General features: G+C 37.2%; 1 protein-coding gene across 3 annotated transcripts in view; it reads left to right on the forward strand.

Moving 5' to 3' along the window:
- Stk17a (serine/threonine kinase 17a) overlaps nucleotides 1-13,036 on the forward strand; it is a 34,685-nt gene extending 21,649 nt beyond the window's left edge. The window contains exons 4-9 of one of the 3 annotated variants that reach the window (XR_007341734.1): nucleotides 6,688-6,814; nucleotides 7,617-7,665; nucleotides 7,896-8,075; nucleotides 8,954-9,476; nucleotides 11,283-11,418; nucleotides 12,325-13,036. Coding sequence is in view for 1 of the 3 variants with exons in the window: in XM_015490253.2 (XP_015345739.1) it covers nucleotides 6,688-6,814; nucleotides 7,617-7,665; nucleotides 7,896-8,075; nucleotides 8,954-9,278 (681 nt within the window). In the remaining 2 variants the exon portion in view is untranslated. Of the gene's footprint in view, nucleotides 1-6,687; nucleotides 6,815-7,616; nucleotides 7,666-7,895; nucleotides 8,076-8,953; nucleotides 9,638-11,282; nucleotides 11,419-12,324 lie in introns of those variants that run through there. The other 2 variants (XR_007341735.1, XM_015490253.2) reach the window with 2 other exon arrangements.
- Nucleotides 13,037-17,684: the final 4,648 nt, after the last annotated feature.

A 17,684-nucleotide genomic window follows, 5' to 3' on the forward strand; every position in this document is an offset into this window, starting at 1 on the left:
TTTTTTTTCAGTTTGGCTTTATACTCTTAACTTTGTAAAATCATATGTTTTATTTTTATGGTGTTTTACCAACTTTATGATGTAAAAAGGTATTCTAGGAACAGAATCCCAAATTAAATAGCATTGCACCTATAGGAAATGGTCTTTCAACTTATGACAGCTCAATCTGTGACCATTATTCAGGAACTAATTAAGTAGCAAGTCAGACAGGCTGCCAACACCATGTGTCATGGATCTTTGATGTCACTTGAAAGCAGTCAAGGTGAATATTAAGTTCTTGAATACCAGGTTCAACTGTGTATTTACACAAGGAAATTATATCCCTTTCTCCCCAATACCTTCAATATAAATCATATTCCTTTCTCCCTCATGCAGTTCAGTGTAGAAATCTTTGCCAAATTTAATAGAGGGCTTTATGATGGGCCTTTGATGTTGGGAACTAGACTATCTTTGTCTCCTACACCCAGAAGAACTAGAAGACAAGGTGGTCTGAAGCTATCAGCATTTCTTCCACCCTCACTTCACATGTGTGCAGTCAAACATGTCACTCAGTAAACTGCTGAAGGGAACATGTCTCTAAGTGAATGGCTGAGATGGAGTTGGTGTTGCAATGGAGCAGCAGTCAGGAGTGATTTCTGCCAAAAGGTCATTTCTAGTTGAGTCTGGACAAAGAGTCTATTGTCCTATACCTTTAACATCTATCTGTCTGTCCAGTGAGAATTGGTGCTTACAATGTTGACTCTGCATCTCTGGAAGAGCTTGAAAGACCAAGCTGTTTAAAAAAAAAAAGAAAAAGAAAAAAAAAAAAATTCCCAGACTGCTTCAAAGCTAAATGTATTTTCTTATGTTTTAATTATGTGGAAATTGATAATTCCAATATATTTTGTAACTTTGATTACAATTTAGTCTCCATTATAGTTAAAAATGAAATTTTCTGTTAGAAGAACCCTTTAAATGAGAAAAATTACATTATTTGGCTTCAGTACAGACCTCAAAATTATCAATTTTTCAAAACACTGATTCACTGAAGGTTTAGTCAAATACCTTAAAATCAGCTTGGGAATTTCTTTGAGAGATTTAGGAGTCGGTGAACGTGTAAGTTTGTAAGTCCATGAAAATGGAAAAGAAAAACTATGATTAAGGTAAAGCACAATTATTTAACATATAGAACATGTTGCAGGACTGACAAGTCTGAGAAGCAGTAACTCTAGCAAAGTCAGAACAACACTAACTACCATCCCAAAATAGTCTCAGTAATTTGGTGGATTACTCATTCAACACAGTGGCCTGCTTTTAGTAAATCTAGAGGACAGGGGAGGACTGGCCAAAAATAGCCCAAGAAATTCAGTTTTAAAATCTTGTGCTTTTTGTCTTTTACTAGTTTGGTCTTTTAGCAGTGTTGGTTATTAACTTTTCCACCTGTTGTGTGCATAGTTAAAAATGGACTAGATGCTGGGACTTTCCCATTTTGGATTTAAGTTTAAGCACTGATGGTTTAAGCATCAGTATACTGCTTGAAAGCAGGAGTAACATAAAAAATATGACACAAGGTATGCCACATTTACTATGATTTGGATATGGTTTGTGTCATTTGTCCCAGAATGGCCTATGAAACCGTGTAATTCCTGTTTCCCTGGTTCCATTCTCATGCCCACCACTACTGCTGCTCCTTCCACTTTGTGCTTTTCTCCATCTATACAGGACTTCTTTTTTTTTTTTTTTAAACATATTTATTTATTTAGTTAGTTATTGGCAGACACAACATCTTTGTTGGTATGTGGTGCTGAGGATCGAACCCGGGCCGCACGCATGCCAGACGAGCGTGCTACCACTTGAGCCACATCCCCAGCCCCCTATACAGGACTTCTTGAGATCCTGCTCCAGTAGCTTGTCCTTGCCTCGGGGCCTTTGTACTTGCTCCTCCCTCTGCCTTGATGTCCCCTACCGATTTAACCCTGAAGATTAGTGCCATGACTGGTTCCTCTGACTCTCAAAAAGATAGCATGAGATGTGCACACTCCTAACATCCCCTTTCACCAATCACCCTACTTTTGAGGTCCCCATAGCACTTCAAACTACCTGAAATTATATGTTTGTATTTATTTGCCCTCATTAGAATGTAAGACTCCAGGCAAGGGCTATAGCTCAGTAGTAGAACACATGCTTAGCGTGCTTGGGGTCCTAGGTTCAATCCCCAGGACTCCCTACCCTGCCACCAAAAAAAAAGTAAGGCTCCAAGAGGGGACTCGTGCCTTGTTTTCTGTTATTTTCCAAAGGCCTAGCTTAGAAAGCAGTCAATAAAAATTTGTTGAATAAATGATGAAGTCCTTTTTATCCTTCAGGGTCTGCTTACATACCTCATCTGTAATTTTCCGAGGTAGAATTAATCCCTTTTATATATTTATTGCCCAAGTACTTGGTATATTGCTGTCAGAGCCCAGCACACAGGAGATCCTGTGTATCATAGATCCTTCTTTTTCTCTTACAATTATGAACTCTTCGACAGTGGGGATTTCTTATTAGTAATATTTATACTACTAACATCCCTAAGACAAAATAGGCTATCTGCATTTTTTTTTATGTTTATGTTTCTCCTTTTCATTCACCCAGCAAATATCAGTGTATAGTAGGCGCTGACACAGTGATCAGTACTGCAGCTCCTGCCCTCATGAACCTGAACATTCTTCCCTTTCTTGGTTTCTGAATTCAGACTTTGATAAACCCATAAAAATTTTAATTATATAAAACAATAGGAGGTGTGATTGGGTAGATGAGTCTGGTTTTGATCATGCTGAATTTGAGATGCCTTTGAGATATCAGAGAAGAGAGATTAGGTAAGCAGTTGGTTAAGAAGTCTGAAAGAGATAAAAGTTTCTGAGTCATAAGCTGTAGGTGGTATTTAAGCTTTGGTTGCATTAGTCTTTGCAAGGTGAGAGTTTGGAATGAGAAGAGAAAGGGATCTCAAGATCAAGCCATGAGAAATCCATCTTTCAGGGAACTAGATAATGGTAGATAACAGAAAACGCAGCCAGAGGTAGGAAGGAAACAGAAAAAGCAGCCAGAGGTAGGAAGGAAACTAGGCACTGTTTTGTCATGGAATCCAAGAGGAAAAGAATATGTGAACAAGGAAGGAATGGGCCACAATGTGAAGTACTACTCAAAGTAGTCTTGAAGAAAGCCCTGGATTTTGTGACTTAGAATGAGAGAACAGAAGTCAAATGGAACAGTTGGATGTGAGTGGAAGAAGAAAAAGCATGAACATTCATTTTGTACATCTAGAGAACCAGATTGATATGAAGGAGACAGAAAAATTTACATTTAAGGAAACAATGTTAAACAGAGACATGAGGTGGGGAGGGAAAGGGAGAGAAAAGGGAAATTGCATGGAAATGGAAGGAGACCCTCATTGTTATACAAAATTACATATAAGAGGTTGTGAGGGGAATGGGAAAAAAAAACAAGGAGAGAAATGAATTACAGTAGATGGGGTAGAGAGAGAAGATGGGAGGGGAGGGGAGGGGGGATAGTAGAGGATAGGAAAGGTAGCAGAATACAACAGTTACTAATATGGCATTATGTAAAAATGTGGATGTGTAACCGATGTGATTCTGCAATCTGTATTTGGGGTAAAAATGAGAGTTCATAACCCACTTGAATCTAATGTATGAAATATGATATGTCAAGAGCTTTGTAATGTTTTGAACAACCAATAAAAAATAAATAAAAAATAAAAGGAAACAATGCAATGAGCTTGCCATGCATGAGAGGGGACAACCCTTGACTCCTGCCTGGAAGGAGGGAGAAGAAAGTAGAGAAGTGGGAGGGCTTTATGGAGGAATGGGTGCTTTATGGATCCACTGTGCACAGAGTGATGAAAATGAATTTGTCAAAGAAGGAGAGGAAGCGCATGTGCAGAGGCATGAGGTGTGAGACCATGTGTCTTATTCAGGATTACAGCCAATCTGACTTGGAACACGGAGTGCCTTTGAGAAATGACAAGAGATTGATCCTGGAAAGGACTCAGGAGCCAGATCATAAACACTGATTGCTGAGCAAGTTTTATAGAATTTGTCAGTACCCATGCTTCTCAGTTCACCTCCGGAAATGTCCTTATTGTCAAAAATCAGGAATTACAGACTTTCTGAAGTGAAAACAAAATTTTTTCAAAAATTTTTATATGACTTTATATTCTAGTCCATAATAAGTTTGCTCATCTTTTTATGTGAAATTATCTTAGTCAGTTTCCCTTGGGTAAAACATTGACCTTGACCACCACATACATCCTAACTTCCACCCTGTTTGAGAGTGTGGTGTCTGTTGGTGATAGTAGTGACCTATAGCATCATAACCAGACTTGCATTATGGGAAGAGTACAGCCTATTCTCTGTATGTAAGGGTTTCTTATTCATGGATATAGCCAACCATAGATTGAAAATATTTGGGGAAAAAATTGCATCTGCACTGAACATTTTGTGTAAGCTGGCTTTTTATCTCTATGACCAAAAGACCTGACAAGAAAACTTGGAGGAGGAAAAGTTTATTTGAGACACATAGTTTCTGAGGTCTCAGTCCATGGTCACCTGACTCCATTGCTCTGGGCCTGAAGTAAGGCAGAACATCATGGTGGAATGGTATGGCAGAGGAAATCTGCTCAGCTCATGATAGCCAGGAAGTAGAGAGAAACCAGGGATAAAATATAATCCCCAAGAGCATGCCCCCAGCAACATACTTTTCTAGCCACACCCCACCTATCTACAGTTACTATCCATTCAAATTATTAATGGATTAATCCACTGAGGTTATAGCTCTCATATTCTAATGATTTCACCTCTGAACATTCTTGCATTGCCTAACGTGAGCTTTTCAGGGGACACCTAATCTCCAAACCATAACACATATACAGATTTTTTCTTCCTAGTCATTTTCTAAACAATACAATGTAACAAGTATATCTATGTAACATTTACATTGTGTTAGGCATTATAAGTCAAGTATATGGTAGAATATGCATTAGTTGTTTGTAAACACTAGATCCTTTCACACTAAGGTACTTAAGCATTTGCAGATTTCAGTGATTGCAGTATCCACAGAGGGTCCTAGAAACAATCCCCCACAGACTGAAGGACAACTGTACTATATTGTATGATGGGGCGTGGGTTGAAGGTGGAGAAAACCACAGACAGGAGGCCATCTTAGTGATCTAGATGTGAAATAATGAGCACTAAAACTTTAAGCAATGGGTGCCGCAGTCTGGCTGGGCACAAAATCACGAGCCACTCAAGCAGGAACAAACTTTATTTTTTGAAACTGCCGCCAATGCCCCGTAAGCTCCCGGGAAGATTGCCGATCGAGGCACGCGGCGTTCTCCCGGATCCCAAGAGGAAGTTCCTCCTCCGGAATTCCCTCCTACCGCACTTCCCCAACCAGTGGGAACTCTCCAGGAGTCCTATAGCAGGCTGAGGTGAACAGCAGGAGTCCAATATCCATATGAATGCAAATCTTAACATAATCATATCATCTCAATGGCTTGCTGGCATCACCTTTCAACCAAAAATGCCATGCATCATATTACTTGGCTGTGGCTCTTAGCAAATGGGGATATTGAGATTTAGGAAATAGAATTGGCACAACTTATAGGTGACCTCATACAATGTGGAAAATGAAAGAGAACTTTAGAGTGATTTTTCCAGTGTTTTACTTGGGCATTGAAATTGGCAATACAGAAGAGAGAAATCTGTCTGTTGGGGCTGGGGATTGCACTTCTGTTCCAAGATGTTTACTCAATAGAAGGCTTGTAAGGAATTGAGGATGTAACATTCAGCCACATGCTGAGATCTGATTTTAATTGGATCTGAGTCTTGAAAGAGCTTGGAGTGGAAGTTATCTGCATGTAAGTGGCCCCTGAAGCTTTGGGGACAGATGAAATGGCTCAAAAGTAGAATGCTGAGTTTTGGGACAAGATCTTGGAAAATATCAACATTTAAAAGGAGGGCAAGATGAAAAAGTTCTGAGAAAATAGTGAAGGATCTATAGAGGGACAAGAGATCCAACAGGGAGAAAACAAAAGGGAATTTCAGAAATAACCAGCAGTACCCAAAAGCAGCAGTCAATTTATGCAAATAGTGCCTGAAAGACGTGCACAGAATTTGGTGGGTCTTTGGTTATTAAAGTTATTGTGACCTCTTATGAGGACAGATTTAGTAGAAGGCACAAAACAGATTTAGCTGGAATGAAAAGTGATAGCAAGGAGGCTGAAGGTTTAGCTCAGTGGTAGAACAATTACCTAGCATGAGCAAGGCTCTGGGTTCAATCCCCAGCACTACAAAAAAAAGAAGAGTGCCAGCAAGTGCACTTGACCATGCTTTCAAGAAGCTGAGCTTTGAGGGAGTAGCAGGGAGAGTATGCTAACCAGGAAGACATTCAGGGTCATCAGGGATAGTTGTTATAAGTGGTTTTGGTTTGTATTTAACAAGCATATTTATATACTAAGGAAGAACCAGTAGAGGGAAGAGTACCAAGCTGCTGCCTTACATATAGGAAGTATGTTATTAAAGTATTTATTTCATAAATGACTTCTTACTGTTAAGTTCCTCAGTATTCAATTTTATAGGTAAAATTTGTGTTCTGTGGGCTACATGTTTTGTGTTATCATGGTTTTATTAATATTTGGGGGGATATATTTTTCAGCCTCAGAATATTCTGCTGACAAGTGACTCTCCATTGGGTGACGTTAAGATAGTTGATTTTGGCCTTTCAAGAATAATGAAGAACAGTGAAGAGCTACGAGAAATTATGGGTACTCCTGAATATGTGGGTAAGTATTTGAAAGAGTGAGATGGTTTTGTGTTTAACATCAGGCATTGCCTTCATCAGGGAACTCACATTCAAAGGGGGCCAGCCATCTGCTATATTAAAATTCCTCCATCAAAGATTCATTCCTGGACTGGGGATGTGACTCAGTGGTAGAGTGTCTGCTTAGCATGCACGAGGCCCTGAATTTGATCCCCAGGACCGCACACACACACACACAAAAAAAAAAATTAACTAATTCCTGTGGATTAAATTTAAAAATGGAACACTTTCAAGAGTAAAATACCAAATTGGTGATTTTTTCCTATAAGACTAAAAAAGTTTGCCTTTTTTTTTTTTTTTTTTTTGGTGGCCTCGTGGATGCTTAAGCATATGTTCTATCCCTGAGCTATGAGAGGTGAAAGTGCTATGTACTGGATTGGAACAGAAGAGGTGTGGGTGCTCTGAGAGAGATTTCAAGGCTATTATTATAATAGACAATATGATGCCCAATTAGATGGTGTGAGAAGAGAAAGGTCTCAAAAATTGTCAGTATAAATTGCAGTATTTAGGCATTCAAATATTTTTTAAATACTAGGACTCAACCACAAGGGTGGAAATATGAAAAGTTAACTACAAACATCTAGTTTAGACTTCATATTAATTCATACTAATTTGAATTATAGTGTTAATTTACTTTGTTTTAACCCAAACCTTGATGATAGTGCTTTATTAGTTTCTAAGGCTTACTTTAATTTTTTACCTCTATGAGCAAATTAGGCATTTTTTCCACAAAACTAAATATTTTCTTCTGTTTTTGATACTAGCTCCTGAAATCCTTAGTTATGATCCTATCAGCATGGCAACAGATATGTGGTAAGAGTTATTTATGAAAGAAAAATTGACAAAATTGGTTTCAAGAGGGGCTGGGGTTGTGGCTCAGTGGTAGAGCTCTCACCTAGCACAGGGTTCGATCCCTAATACCACATAAAAATAAATAAATAAAGATTGTGTCCAACTGCAACTAAAAAATAAATATTTTTTAAAAATTGGTTTCAAGAAATTAATATGATACCAAGTTTTCTTTTATTTTCTTTCTGATTTAGGAGCATTGGAGTGTTAACCTATGTCATGCTTACAGGAATATCACCTTTCTTAGGTGATAATAAACAGGAAACATTCTTGAACATCTCACAGATGAATTTAAATTATTCTGAGGAAGAATTTGATGTTGTGTCTGAAACCGCTATTGACTTCATCAAGAGACTTTTAGTTAAGAAACCAGAGTAAGTATTAATATTCATCTTTATCTTCTTTTTTTTGTGGGAGGGAGGGAAGCCGAGAAATGAACCCATGGCCGTGGCACATGTTAATAAGCATGTCCTCTACCATAAAATTATACCCCTAGCCTGATTTTTGTCAATTTTTGAGTAGTCTTCTCTGAACAAAAGTATTCCAACAACTGAAATCCCAAAATGAAGACACAAAAATGTAGACATAAAGTTAAATTAACCAGACACTGTGGTGCAAGCCAGTAGCCATTTGGAAGGCTGAAGCAAGAGGATTGTAAATTTGTCTTGGCAATTTAGTGAGACAGTATCTCAAAATAAAAAATAAAAAGGACTGGGGATATAGCTCAGTGGTAACATGCCACTGGGTTCAGTCCCCCGGTATCTAAGTAAATATTGCTGGGAATTTATCTCAGTGATAGTGTGTCTTTGAGTTTAATCCCCAGTATTGTAAAACAAACAAACAGGAAAAAAGAAATTAGATGGAACTCTTGGCCTAATATATGTGTTGAAAGGAAAACTGATAAAAATGAATAACATATTGACCTGTACTGCACACCTCATTATACTAAGATTTAAATATTAATTAGAAAAATTTTATTATTGCAGATGTGTCACTATTCATTAGTAGAAATTGACAGTGAAATGACAGCCAGTCCTTAGTAGATAGTTTCTGTCTGATCCTGGTCTCTCAAGAGAACTTTTTAGAGAAAATACTATTTTACTTAAAAATACTATTTTTCAACATTATGGACAATTGTACTCAAATTTTCAAAACTTCTGGTTTTATTCAGAATTCACAGTAAACCTTGTGCTCTGAATTTCAGTCGAAGTTTTTATGTTGTCTTAAGTATGAAATGTTTGTCTTTATACAGAGATCGAGCCACTGCTGAAGAATGTCTAAAACACCCATGGTTGACACAGAGCAGTATTCAAGATTCTTCTTTTAGGACGAAAGAGTCATTAGAAGAAGCAAATGCCTTCCAACAAGGTGATTCTGTGCCTGAAATTAAAGCAGATACTGAGAAACCAGAAACCGAGGAATCGCTTGTGACAGAGGAGTTAATTGTAGTTGCTTCGTATACTTTAGGACAATGCAGACAGTCTGAAAAAGAGAAAATGGAGCAAAAGGCCATCTCCAAACGATTTAAATTTGAAGAACCTTTGCTACAAGAAATTCCAGGAGAATTTATTTACTGAGCAGTATTTCCCTTTAAAACTTTTAAGATTTCTACATTGAAAACATTATTATTATTTATGGACCTCTGGCCAAATGGTACATGTACTAGAAGTGGATATCAAAGTATCACTGATATAAGCAAAAATAATTTTGTTAAACTTGTGGAGTTAGATCAATCAAGCCAGATTTGTAGAAGTTGCCAACCTGAAGGTTAACAGGTAAAGTTCTCTGTTTCAATGTTATTTTTAAGAAGGGAGATGTTTGCACCTTTTAATTCTACATCCTGTTTCTCTACAATGAGAATTTGTGTACAAAGATGTTTGTATTCACTTTTCTTTAAAAATCCAAGTAAAAGTGCCAAAATTACATCACTGATAAATCTCTTTTGCATTATTCATGTGTTTCTCTATTTGTATGTATATATGTTGATAACTTTACTAAAATAATTTTTTATTTTGCATAGAGGGACAAGATTTTAAATAGACATCTTCTAAATTGTTGAGACATAGAATACCATCATTATGGTATTGCAATGTCTTATTTTGTGTTTTATTACTTTATATTGACCTGATTTGGCTTCTCTCTGTTTTTGCCTAATGTTTATAACCCATCCGTGGCTTTTTTTTTTTTTTCCTCTTCAACATTACAATAAAAGAAGAGACTTTTTTTTACCTCTGAGATTATTCTGGTCTCCAAGATCTGGCTTGGTAAGCCAAGAATGTTAAACAAGTATCATCTCTTCAACCATTCCTTTTGTTGTCACACCATTCTCTTCTGTCCTCTCTCCCAGGCTGTGCCCCTACTACCTCCTTGCCCCTCTCCCATACTCATCACTTAATTTGGGGTACTCACAGGTATCAGTGTGATCTGATCAGCACTTTGATTTCTTTGATCAGTGACAAGATGATATTATATTGTTTTAATCCCAAAGTTAATGAAATCTTCTAGAAGAGAGAAAGGAGAGATACAAAGCATAGTCAGAATGGTCACTGAGCCTCTACATCTGTTGAGTTTATCAGCCCTCAAACTATACCAGGAAACATAAAATGCCAAAATATTTATAATCCTTTGCTTTCATTCATTTAAAAAAAAAAAAAAAACTGACATTGGATATTTTGTCATTAGGGAGGTACCTTATCCCAAAGGACTTAACTTTAGGTCAGGATGTAACTCAGCAGTGAGGCTCTGGGTTCAATCCTCAAGATCAAAAAGGGGGGAAAAAATCCATATGTGTGTGTGTGTATATATATATATGTGTATATATATATATATATATATGAATACATACACAAGACACACAATAGAGTTTGAGACAGAAAGATCATGTAAGCCCACAAGTTTGAGACCAGTCTGGGTAACAGAGCAAGACCCCACCTCAAAATAAGTAATAAAAATAATGAAAAATGGAAATGTAAAAAAGTGTATACTGTGTTACTTAAAGTAACTAAATATCCTCACACAAAAAAGTCTGAGTCCTTATTTATGTTTTCTTAGGCTGAGTGTTTTATATAAATTCTCATTAATACAGCTTGTCTGTCATCTGTATACTGTGTACACTGAAGCCACACCTGTGCTCCACACTAGGACTGACTCAGATGTTTCCCTTTGTAGTATGACTAGGGTGTCACACAAAGCTCTCTGCCTAGCACTTCTCAAATGTCAAAATCACAACACTGACAGTACCTAAGCTCCAGTTTTAAAATAATAGTGTATTGTGCTAGACATTTATACACCATCTATAATCTCATCTAGCCCAGCTAGGCAAAACTGCCAGAGTACCTGGTATTGTTAGACATCATTGGAATGAAATTGATTGTGTAGTTCAAACAGTTGCTCTGTTTTGTCACTAAACTGGCTTAATTATATATTTTCTTGGAAAGTAGCTTCTTTTCCCCCGCTCCAGTACAGGGGATTGAACTCAGGCTTTACCACTGAGCTACGCCCCCAGCCTTTCTTATTTTTTATTTTGAGAAAAGGTCTAAGTGTGCCAAGCTGGCTTTGAATTTGATATCCTTCTGCCTCAGCCTCCTGGGTCTCTGGGATTACAGGTGTGAACCACCATGCACAGCAGGAAACTAGCATCTCCAAACAAGCTCTAAAAGGGGAAAGAGGTAACTCTGCCATTCAGTGAAAACCCATGGTCACAAAGTTAAGACTCAGGTAAGTCTTGAAAGAAGTAAAACATAGTTTGAGGCAAATATATTTAAATATTTTTCATAGAAATAGGGGATATGTGACCCCCCCCAAAAAAAAATTGCTGTTGAGTGACACTTGTATGTACTTGATAGATTTGTCCAGTTGTGAAGCCAGAATCATTTGAACTTTTTCAAAACTGTTTGGTATTACATTCAGAGTGAATATATTTAATGTAATTACTCCATTTATTTTTAAAAATGTTTTTTCTTTTAGTTAGCCAGTTTGCATCCTTAGCTACTTTTGTTTTGGTACTGGGGATTGAACCCAGGGACAACTTAACCACTGAGCTACAGACTGGCCTAGATCTGCGATCCTCCCACCTCAGGCTCCAGAGCCACTGGCATTACTGGCCCTTAGCTATTTTTGTACCTTAAGTTTATGGTGCTTTTTTTAAAAGCCCTCAGAATATACTTATGAAGGTATATTGGTACTTTTTGGTTTACATGTTATAAAGAGAGCCTGAAGAGCCTTCACGTATTAGACCAAATAAAATCTTTCTCTTAATGACTTGCCAAGCAGCACTATATTCATCTAATGCTATTAATACTTATTTTTCTATGACCAAATTTATAAAGGACTAAACAGTACTGTTAGTTTATTGATACAGTTTATAAACCCAGTTTTAATTATAATTAACAACAGGATACTTCAGTGTGATGAGATCTTTATGAAAAATGTAAAATGTGTAACTTTTATTTAGAAAAAAAAATTGGGGGCAGGTACCAGGGATTTTGGGGGGGACTAGGGTTCATTTTAGGATTAATGCATATTTAATTTTTTTTAAGAGACTGCCCAACAGTTTTTTGGGGGGGAACTAAGGGGTACTTTACCATTGAGCCACATCCCTAACCCTATTTTGTATTTTATTAGAGACAGGGTCTGACTGAGTTGCTTAGCACCTCACTAAATTCCTGAGGCTGGCTTTGAACTCATGATCCTCCTGCCTCCACCTCCTGAGCCCAGAGATTACAGGTATGCGCCACCGAACCCGGCCAGAAAATTATTCTTGTGTTTTGTCGTCGTTTTCCCATGCAAAGTAGGAGAAAATGCTGTTCTGTAGTTGTTACAAGAGGGAAGACAGATGCTGATTGTGGATTCTCTTAAACTTTTTAAGCTGACCTCAGTTTGAAGGAAAATTTATTAGAGAGGAGGTTATAAAGATCACTTAGATTCTGTTAGACAAGAGGTGAATTACAGTCCTCAGTAGTGTGTGGGGTGTTATGTGGCTCAGTGCATAGAGGCCTCAGCTATTTAGAAGTAATATATATCCTTACTGAACACCACTATGGACAGTTTTATGTGGGGAAAAATGAGCCCGAGTATCAGCAAATACATTTTAAGTTCACATTTGAAGAAATTTGAATTAGACTGATAAAATTATATTTTTAATTATTTGACTTTCGCTTCTGCTTTTACTCAGCTTCTCTGTGAGATTCATTTGCATTGATGGTTGGTTCTTTTTTATTGCTGTGTAGTACTGTTTGAATACACCGCTGTTTACGCATCTGTATTTCTATTCATGAACCCCTGAACTGTCTTAGTTTTGAGCTATTATGAATAAGCTGCTATAAATGTTTTTGAACAGAGACTTTTATGAACATGCTTTTGTTACTTTCAGATTGAAAAACTAGGAATAGGATCACTAGGTCTTAGGATGAACACATATTTAATTCTTTTTTGAGAGACCGCCCAACAGTTTTCTAAAAGGGTTGTACTATTTCCTGTTCCCACCAACACAATGTATGAGTGGCACAAAGAATTGCTGATGTTTGTTGTTATCCATCTTTTTCATCCCACCCACTCTCCTGGTTGGTTATGTGGTGTATCTCATGGTGGTTTAATTTGCATTTCCCTGATGACTAATGAGCATTTTTTTCATGTGCTTATAAATAATTCTTTTGTCCATTCCTCCCCACCTTTTTAATTGGTTAATAAGACTCCTTTATACATTCTGCATATAAGTTCTTTTTTTCAGTGCTAGGGATCAAACCCAGGGCCTTATAGTATAGGCAAGCACTCTACCGCTGAGCTACACCTCAGCATGCTACAAAGCTTATTCCCCCCCAACCCCACTCTGTGGCTTGCTTATTTTCTTAACAGTCTCTTTCAGTGTGAAGGAGGCTTTAATGTTGTTGAAAAAAAGTTTATCAATTTTCAATTTAATGTTTTCTGTATAATCACCTTCCCCAAAGTTATGAAAATATTATTTTAGGAACTTTATTATTTTAGCTTTTTGGTTTAGAACCACGATCCACCTTGAATAGATTTTTTTTGACCCATAGGAAGGTAGGGGTCAAGTACCTTTCTGTATGAATGTTCATTTCCAGCATCATTTTTAAAGATATTCCTTTCCTCATTAAATAGTTTCAGTGTCTTTGACTAATAAAACCATTTGACCAAATATCTGTGAATTGACTTTTCTGTCCCATTAATTTGTTGTTCATCTTTTTGTCAAAACTTTTAAAATCTCAGGTAAAATAGGCTTTCTAATTCCTTTCTCAAGATTGTTTTGTTTATTTTAGATCCTTTGTTTTTTGATGCTTCATATTTTTCCTTCTTTTTTTTTTTTTGTTTGATTGTAATATTCCAAATCTTTCAATGCCTATTTTTAGTTCATTGAACTTAACCATTTTAAATTGTTTAGGTAGAAATTAGTTTTCTTTTGAAACTTTTGATGGAAACAGTGGGAATAAGTCAGCTGAATTGAAATTCATTTTTAGACTGGAAAGACTACCTGCCTGAAATTTTTTCAAATTTCATATGAAATAATGGAATCTCAGGGAATGTGTGATCTGCCCAAGATTTACAGCTAGTAACTGGCAAAACAAAGGACAGAATTCTTGAAGGTTTCAAAACCTTGACTGCTAGTCAAGGGCTTTTGCCTCTATGAAGTCTTCCTTTGGCTCCATTTTAATGTCCATAACACAATATATGTTAAAATTTATTTTTATCTAATTTAACTTTGTTTTTTGTTTAATAAGTGGAGGATAAGTAAGTAACCTAAGATTAGGCTAGTGCAGCTGTGGCCCCTGTTGCCTCTTTGGTAAATGAGGTTTTATTGGAACACAGCCACGCCTCTTCATTTACATTTGTCTCTAGATACTTTCACATTAAAACTGCAGGGTTGAGTAGTTGCTGACAGAGATCTTATGGCCCATGAAGCTTGAATGTTTTACCATATGGCCCTTTACAGAAAAAAGCTTGACAACACTCAGCCTTTTCTAATCTAAATATATTCGCAATAGGGGAGAGATTTTCTATTTAAAACCAACATGGGCTAGGTAAAATGGTGTACACCTGTAATCCCAGAAATTTGGGATTATAAATTCAAGGTCAACCTGAGTAGCAAGACCCTGTCTCAAAAAAAGATCAGGGCTAAGGATGTGGTTTAGTGGTAAAATGCTCCTGGTTTCAATCCCCGGTACTGAGGAAAAATAAAATTAATGTAAACACAATTCTTCGAGGTATAGCTTATTTTGCATGTCAGAATATTCTTATGACTTTGATTACATTCTTAAGTGAGAATTTTATTAGAAGCTATTTTTACCAAATATATTAACAGTAGTATTTCAGCTTTTCACATAAAAATATTCTTAGTTTCAATATATTGGGATGAATTCTGTGAAAATAAATATCTCTTTAGTTATCTGTATTATTAAAAATAACAAGTTTTCTGCTATATTGTGAGAGAAGTGTACCTAGAACATAAATCAATCTGGGCTCAGTAATCGAGAGACTTTGGAGGCTGGGAAGAGGCATGTTTAATCTTCAGAAAACTGGGAATTATTCAGGAAGGGGAGATTATTACCTCATCCCTACCTCTTTTAAAGCCACATTCTTGTCCTACCCTTGTCCTGTTTCAATTTTTAAATAATAACTGAGAGATAGATAGTACAGATGCATCTCACACAACTACCATACAATATCAAAACCAGGAAACACATTAGTGTAATGTGGGTGTATGGCATTTTATCACATGTAGCTTCCTGTACCCACCAACACAACCAAATTAGGGAACTATGTCATTGCTCTGAAGATCAGTCAATGTCAACATTTTGCCAGTTTGAGTGAAATGTAGAACTTATGTCCCTTGTCTGTCCCCCATTTATAACCTAATTGTATTAAATATATCCTCTATATGCAGTGAGATCCACATCAAGCAATGTTAATACATTTTGCTCCCACCATCAAACAGTTTAAGAAGCTAGAGAAGGAAAATCTATTGTATTTATCATATTTTTGCTCTTTCCATGATGTTCCAAGATCTTTGAGGGGTTGGTGTTTTTGTTGTTTGATGCTAGGGATTAAACGGAGCCTCTCACATGCTAAGCTTGTGCTCTACCACTAGGCCACACCCCCAGCCAGATTGGGTCATTTCTTTTTTGTCTTTGGGTTCACTGTTGTCCTCTCCTAAACTGCAGAACCATTTCATTTTATTCTTTTTCTTTCATTTGTTAAATTTCCATTTGTTTCAAGAATGTTCATAATTGCTCATCGAGACTTTTTTTTTTAATGACTGTTCTAAAAACCTGTAATCTATGTGTCATTTTGGGATTGGCATTTGTTGTCTCCTCTTAACTCAAGTTGAGATTTGCCTTGTTCTTGGTATCAAAGTATGACTTTCCATCCTACTGGGCATTTGGATTTTATGGTTTTGTGTTTTGTTTTTTGCCACTGTATGACTTTATTTTTGTTCAGTAAAAGTTATAGCTATAGGTTGCCATTATCCTCTTAATGTGAATACTCCTTTGACCTCCTTTTATTCTAAACTATACAGTTAATAATGAAATGATCCCACTTTTCTTCTCCAGTCAATTAAAGTTGTTTTCAGTTTCCTTACTATTGGAGAACTGAAAAGCAAATGAGACCCACCCTTTTGCACTCTAGGATTTTGTTAATTCTGCTTCTGTTAAGTGCCAAATGTTAGCATTTCACCCTGTAATGTTCAGTTAGCATCCATGGAGGAAGTGTCTATGCCCAGCACAGGTGACATCAAGCCTAGGAGCAAAGGGACTAGTGGAATGGACACAGCAAGTGGCATCCAGCAATGCATATGGTATAATAAGAGCAATGGCAGATGCAGGCACAGGTGGCAGAGGGGCTTTCTTCCATGGGGGGGTGGTTGGGGGGGGGGGGGGTTCAAAGACTCTGGATCTTATTAAACTCATTTTAGTAGATGTCCTCTAAGACCATGTCAGTGGACAAATGGAGCTATGATACCGCTTCACTGCTGCCTGACAGGAAAAGTTTGGGCTTTACTCAGCCTCTAGGCACAAAGTGTGCTTCCTTGCTGCTTCCCGCTAGAGCACATTGACTCTGCTGGCAAGAGTCTGGGCTCCTCTCTGGGCCTTCTGGGATACCACTCCAGCAAGAGTCCAGGAGGCCCATTTCAGCCAGGTAAGGAAGGAAGTCTAGGCCTCCACTTGGCTTTGCTGATGTGTGTTGCTGGGGTCCTGGTTTCTTCCCATGGTGTTGGGTTACTATCTGAATATTCTTTCTAGGTTGCCCCTTCCATGGTCCTTTGGCTAGAGAAAACTGGCTTTTGTTGTGGCTTTTATTGTCCTCTTTTTGGCATTCCTGAGCTGGTATTTCTCCAGCACCATTCTGGAAATAGGAGACAAACAAAACTCAGGGAACTCAATGCTGTATTATTATACCTTGGGTCCTGAGGTTCCTAGCCCATCAGCTTTTTCTCCATTTTCCAACATAATCTTGTGTTTATTTTTGAGGCACAAGGAAGAATTAGGAAGAAGTGTTCCCACTCCATCTTGTTCATCGTACTTTGTTTTGAACAGTGAATTTTTTGGAAATGAAGTCCTATAAAGAGGCTAACTTTGCACTTATACTTTTGTAAACATACCTTTTATATACCTTTATAAATACTATTTTTTGAGTTCAGTCAAACCACTAAGGATGTGTTTTGCAATCACTGGTTTGTGTTTCTCTCCAATTTAAAATTCAAGTCCTACATCTAAGCTGTCTTAGGGGTAGAATAATTCCATTTTTGAAACTGCTTGAGAACAACTGCTTTTAAAAAGCAAATTTCAATTTTAAACTAGGAAATACACCAGCTTTTCTTTTTTGTTTAGATGAAAAGTATTTACCTGCTGGCTATTGGAAACGTCTTATGAATATGCCGGGTTTCTTGACAAGATCACAGTTTTCACATGTCAGATAGCCACTCCAAACTTTCTGCGGCTGGTATGCATTTACCAAGCCTTTTAGCACAC

The sequence above is a fragment of the Marmota marmota genome, unplaced genomic scaffold, assembly GCF_001458135.2.
Source record: "Marmota marmota marmota unplaced genomic scaffold, marMar, whole genome shotgun sequence".
NCBI classification, from domain to species: Eukaryota; Metazoa; Chordata; class Mammalia; order Rodentia; family Sciuridae; genus Marmota; species Marmota marmota.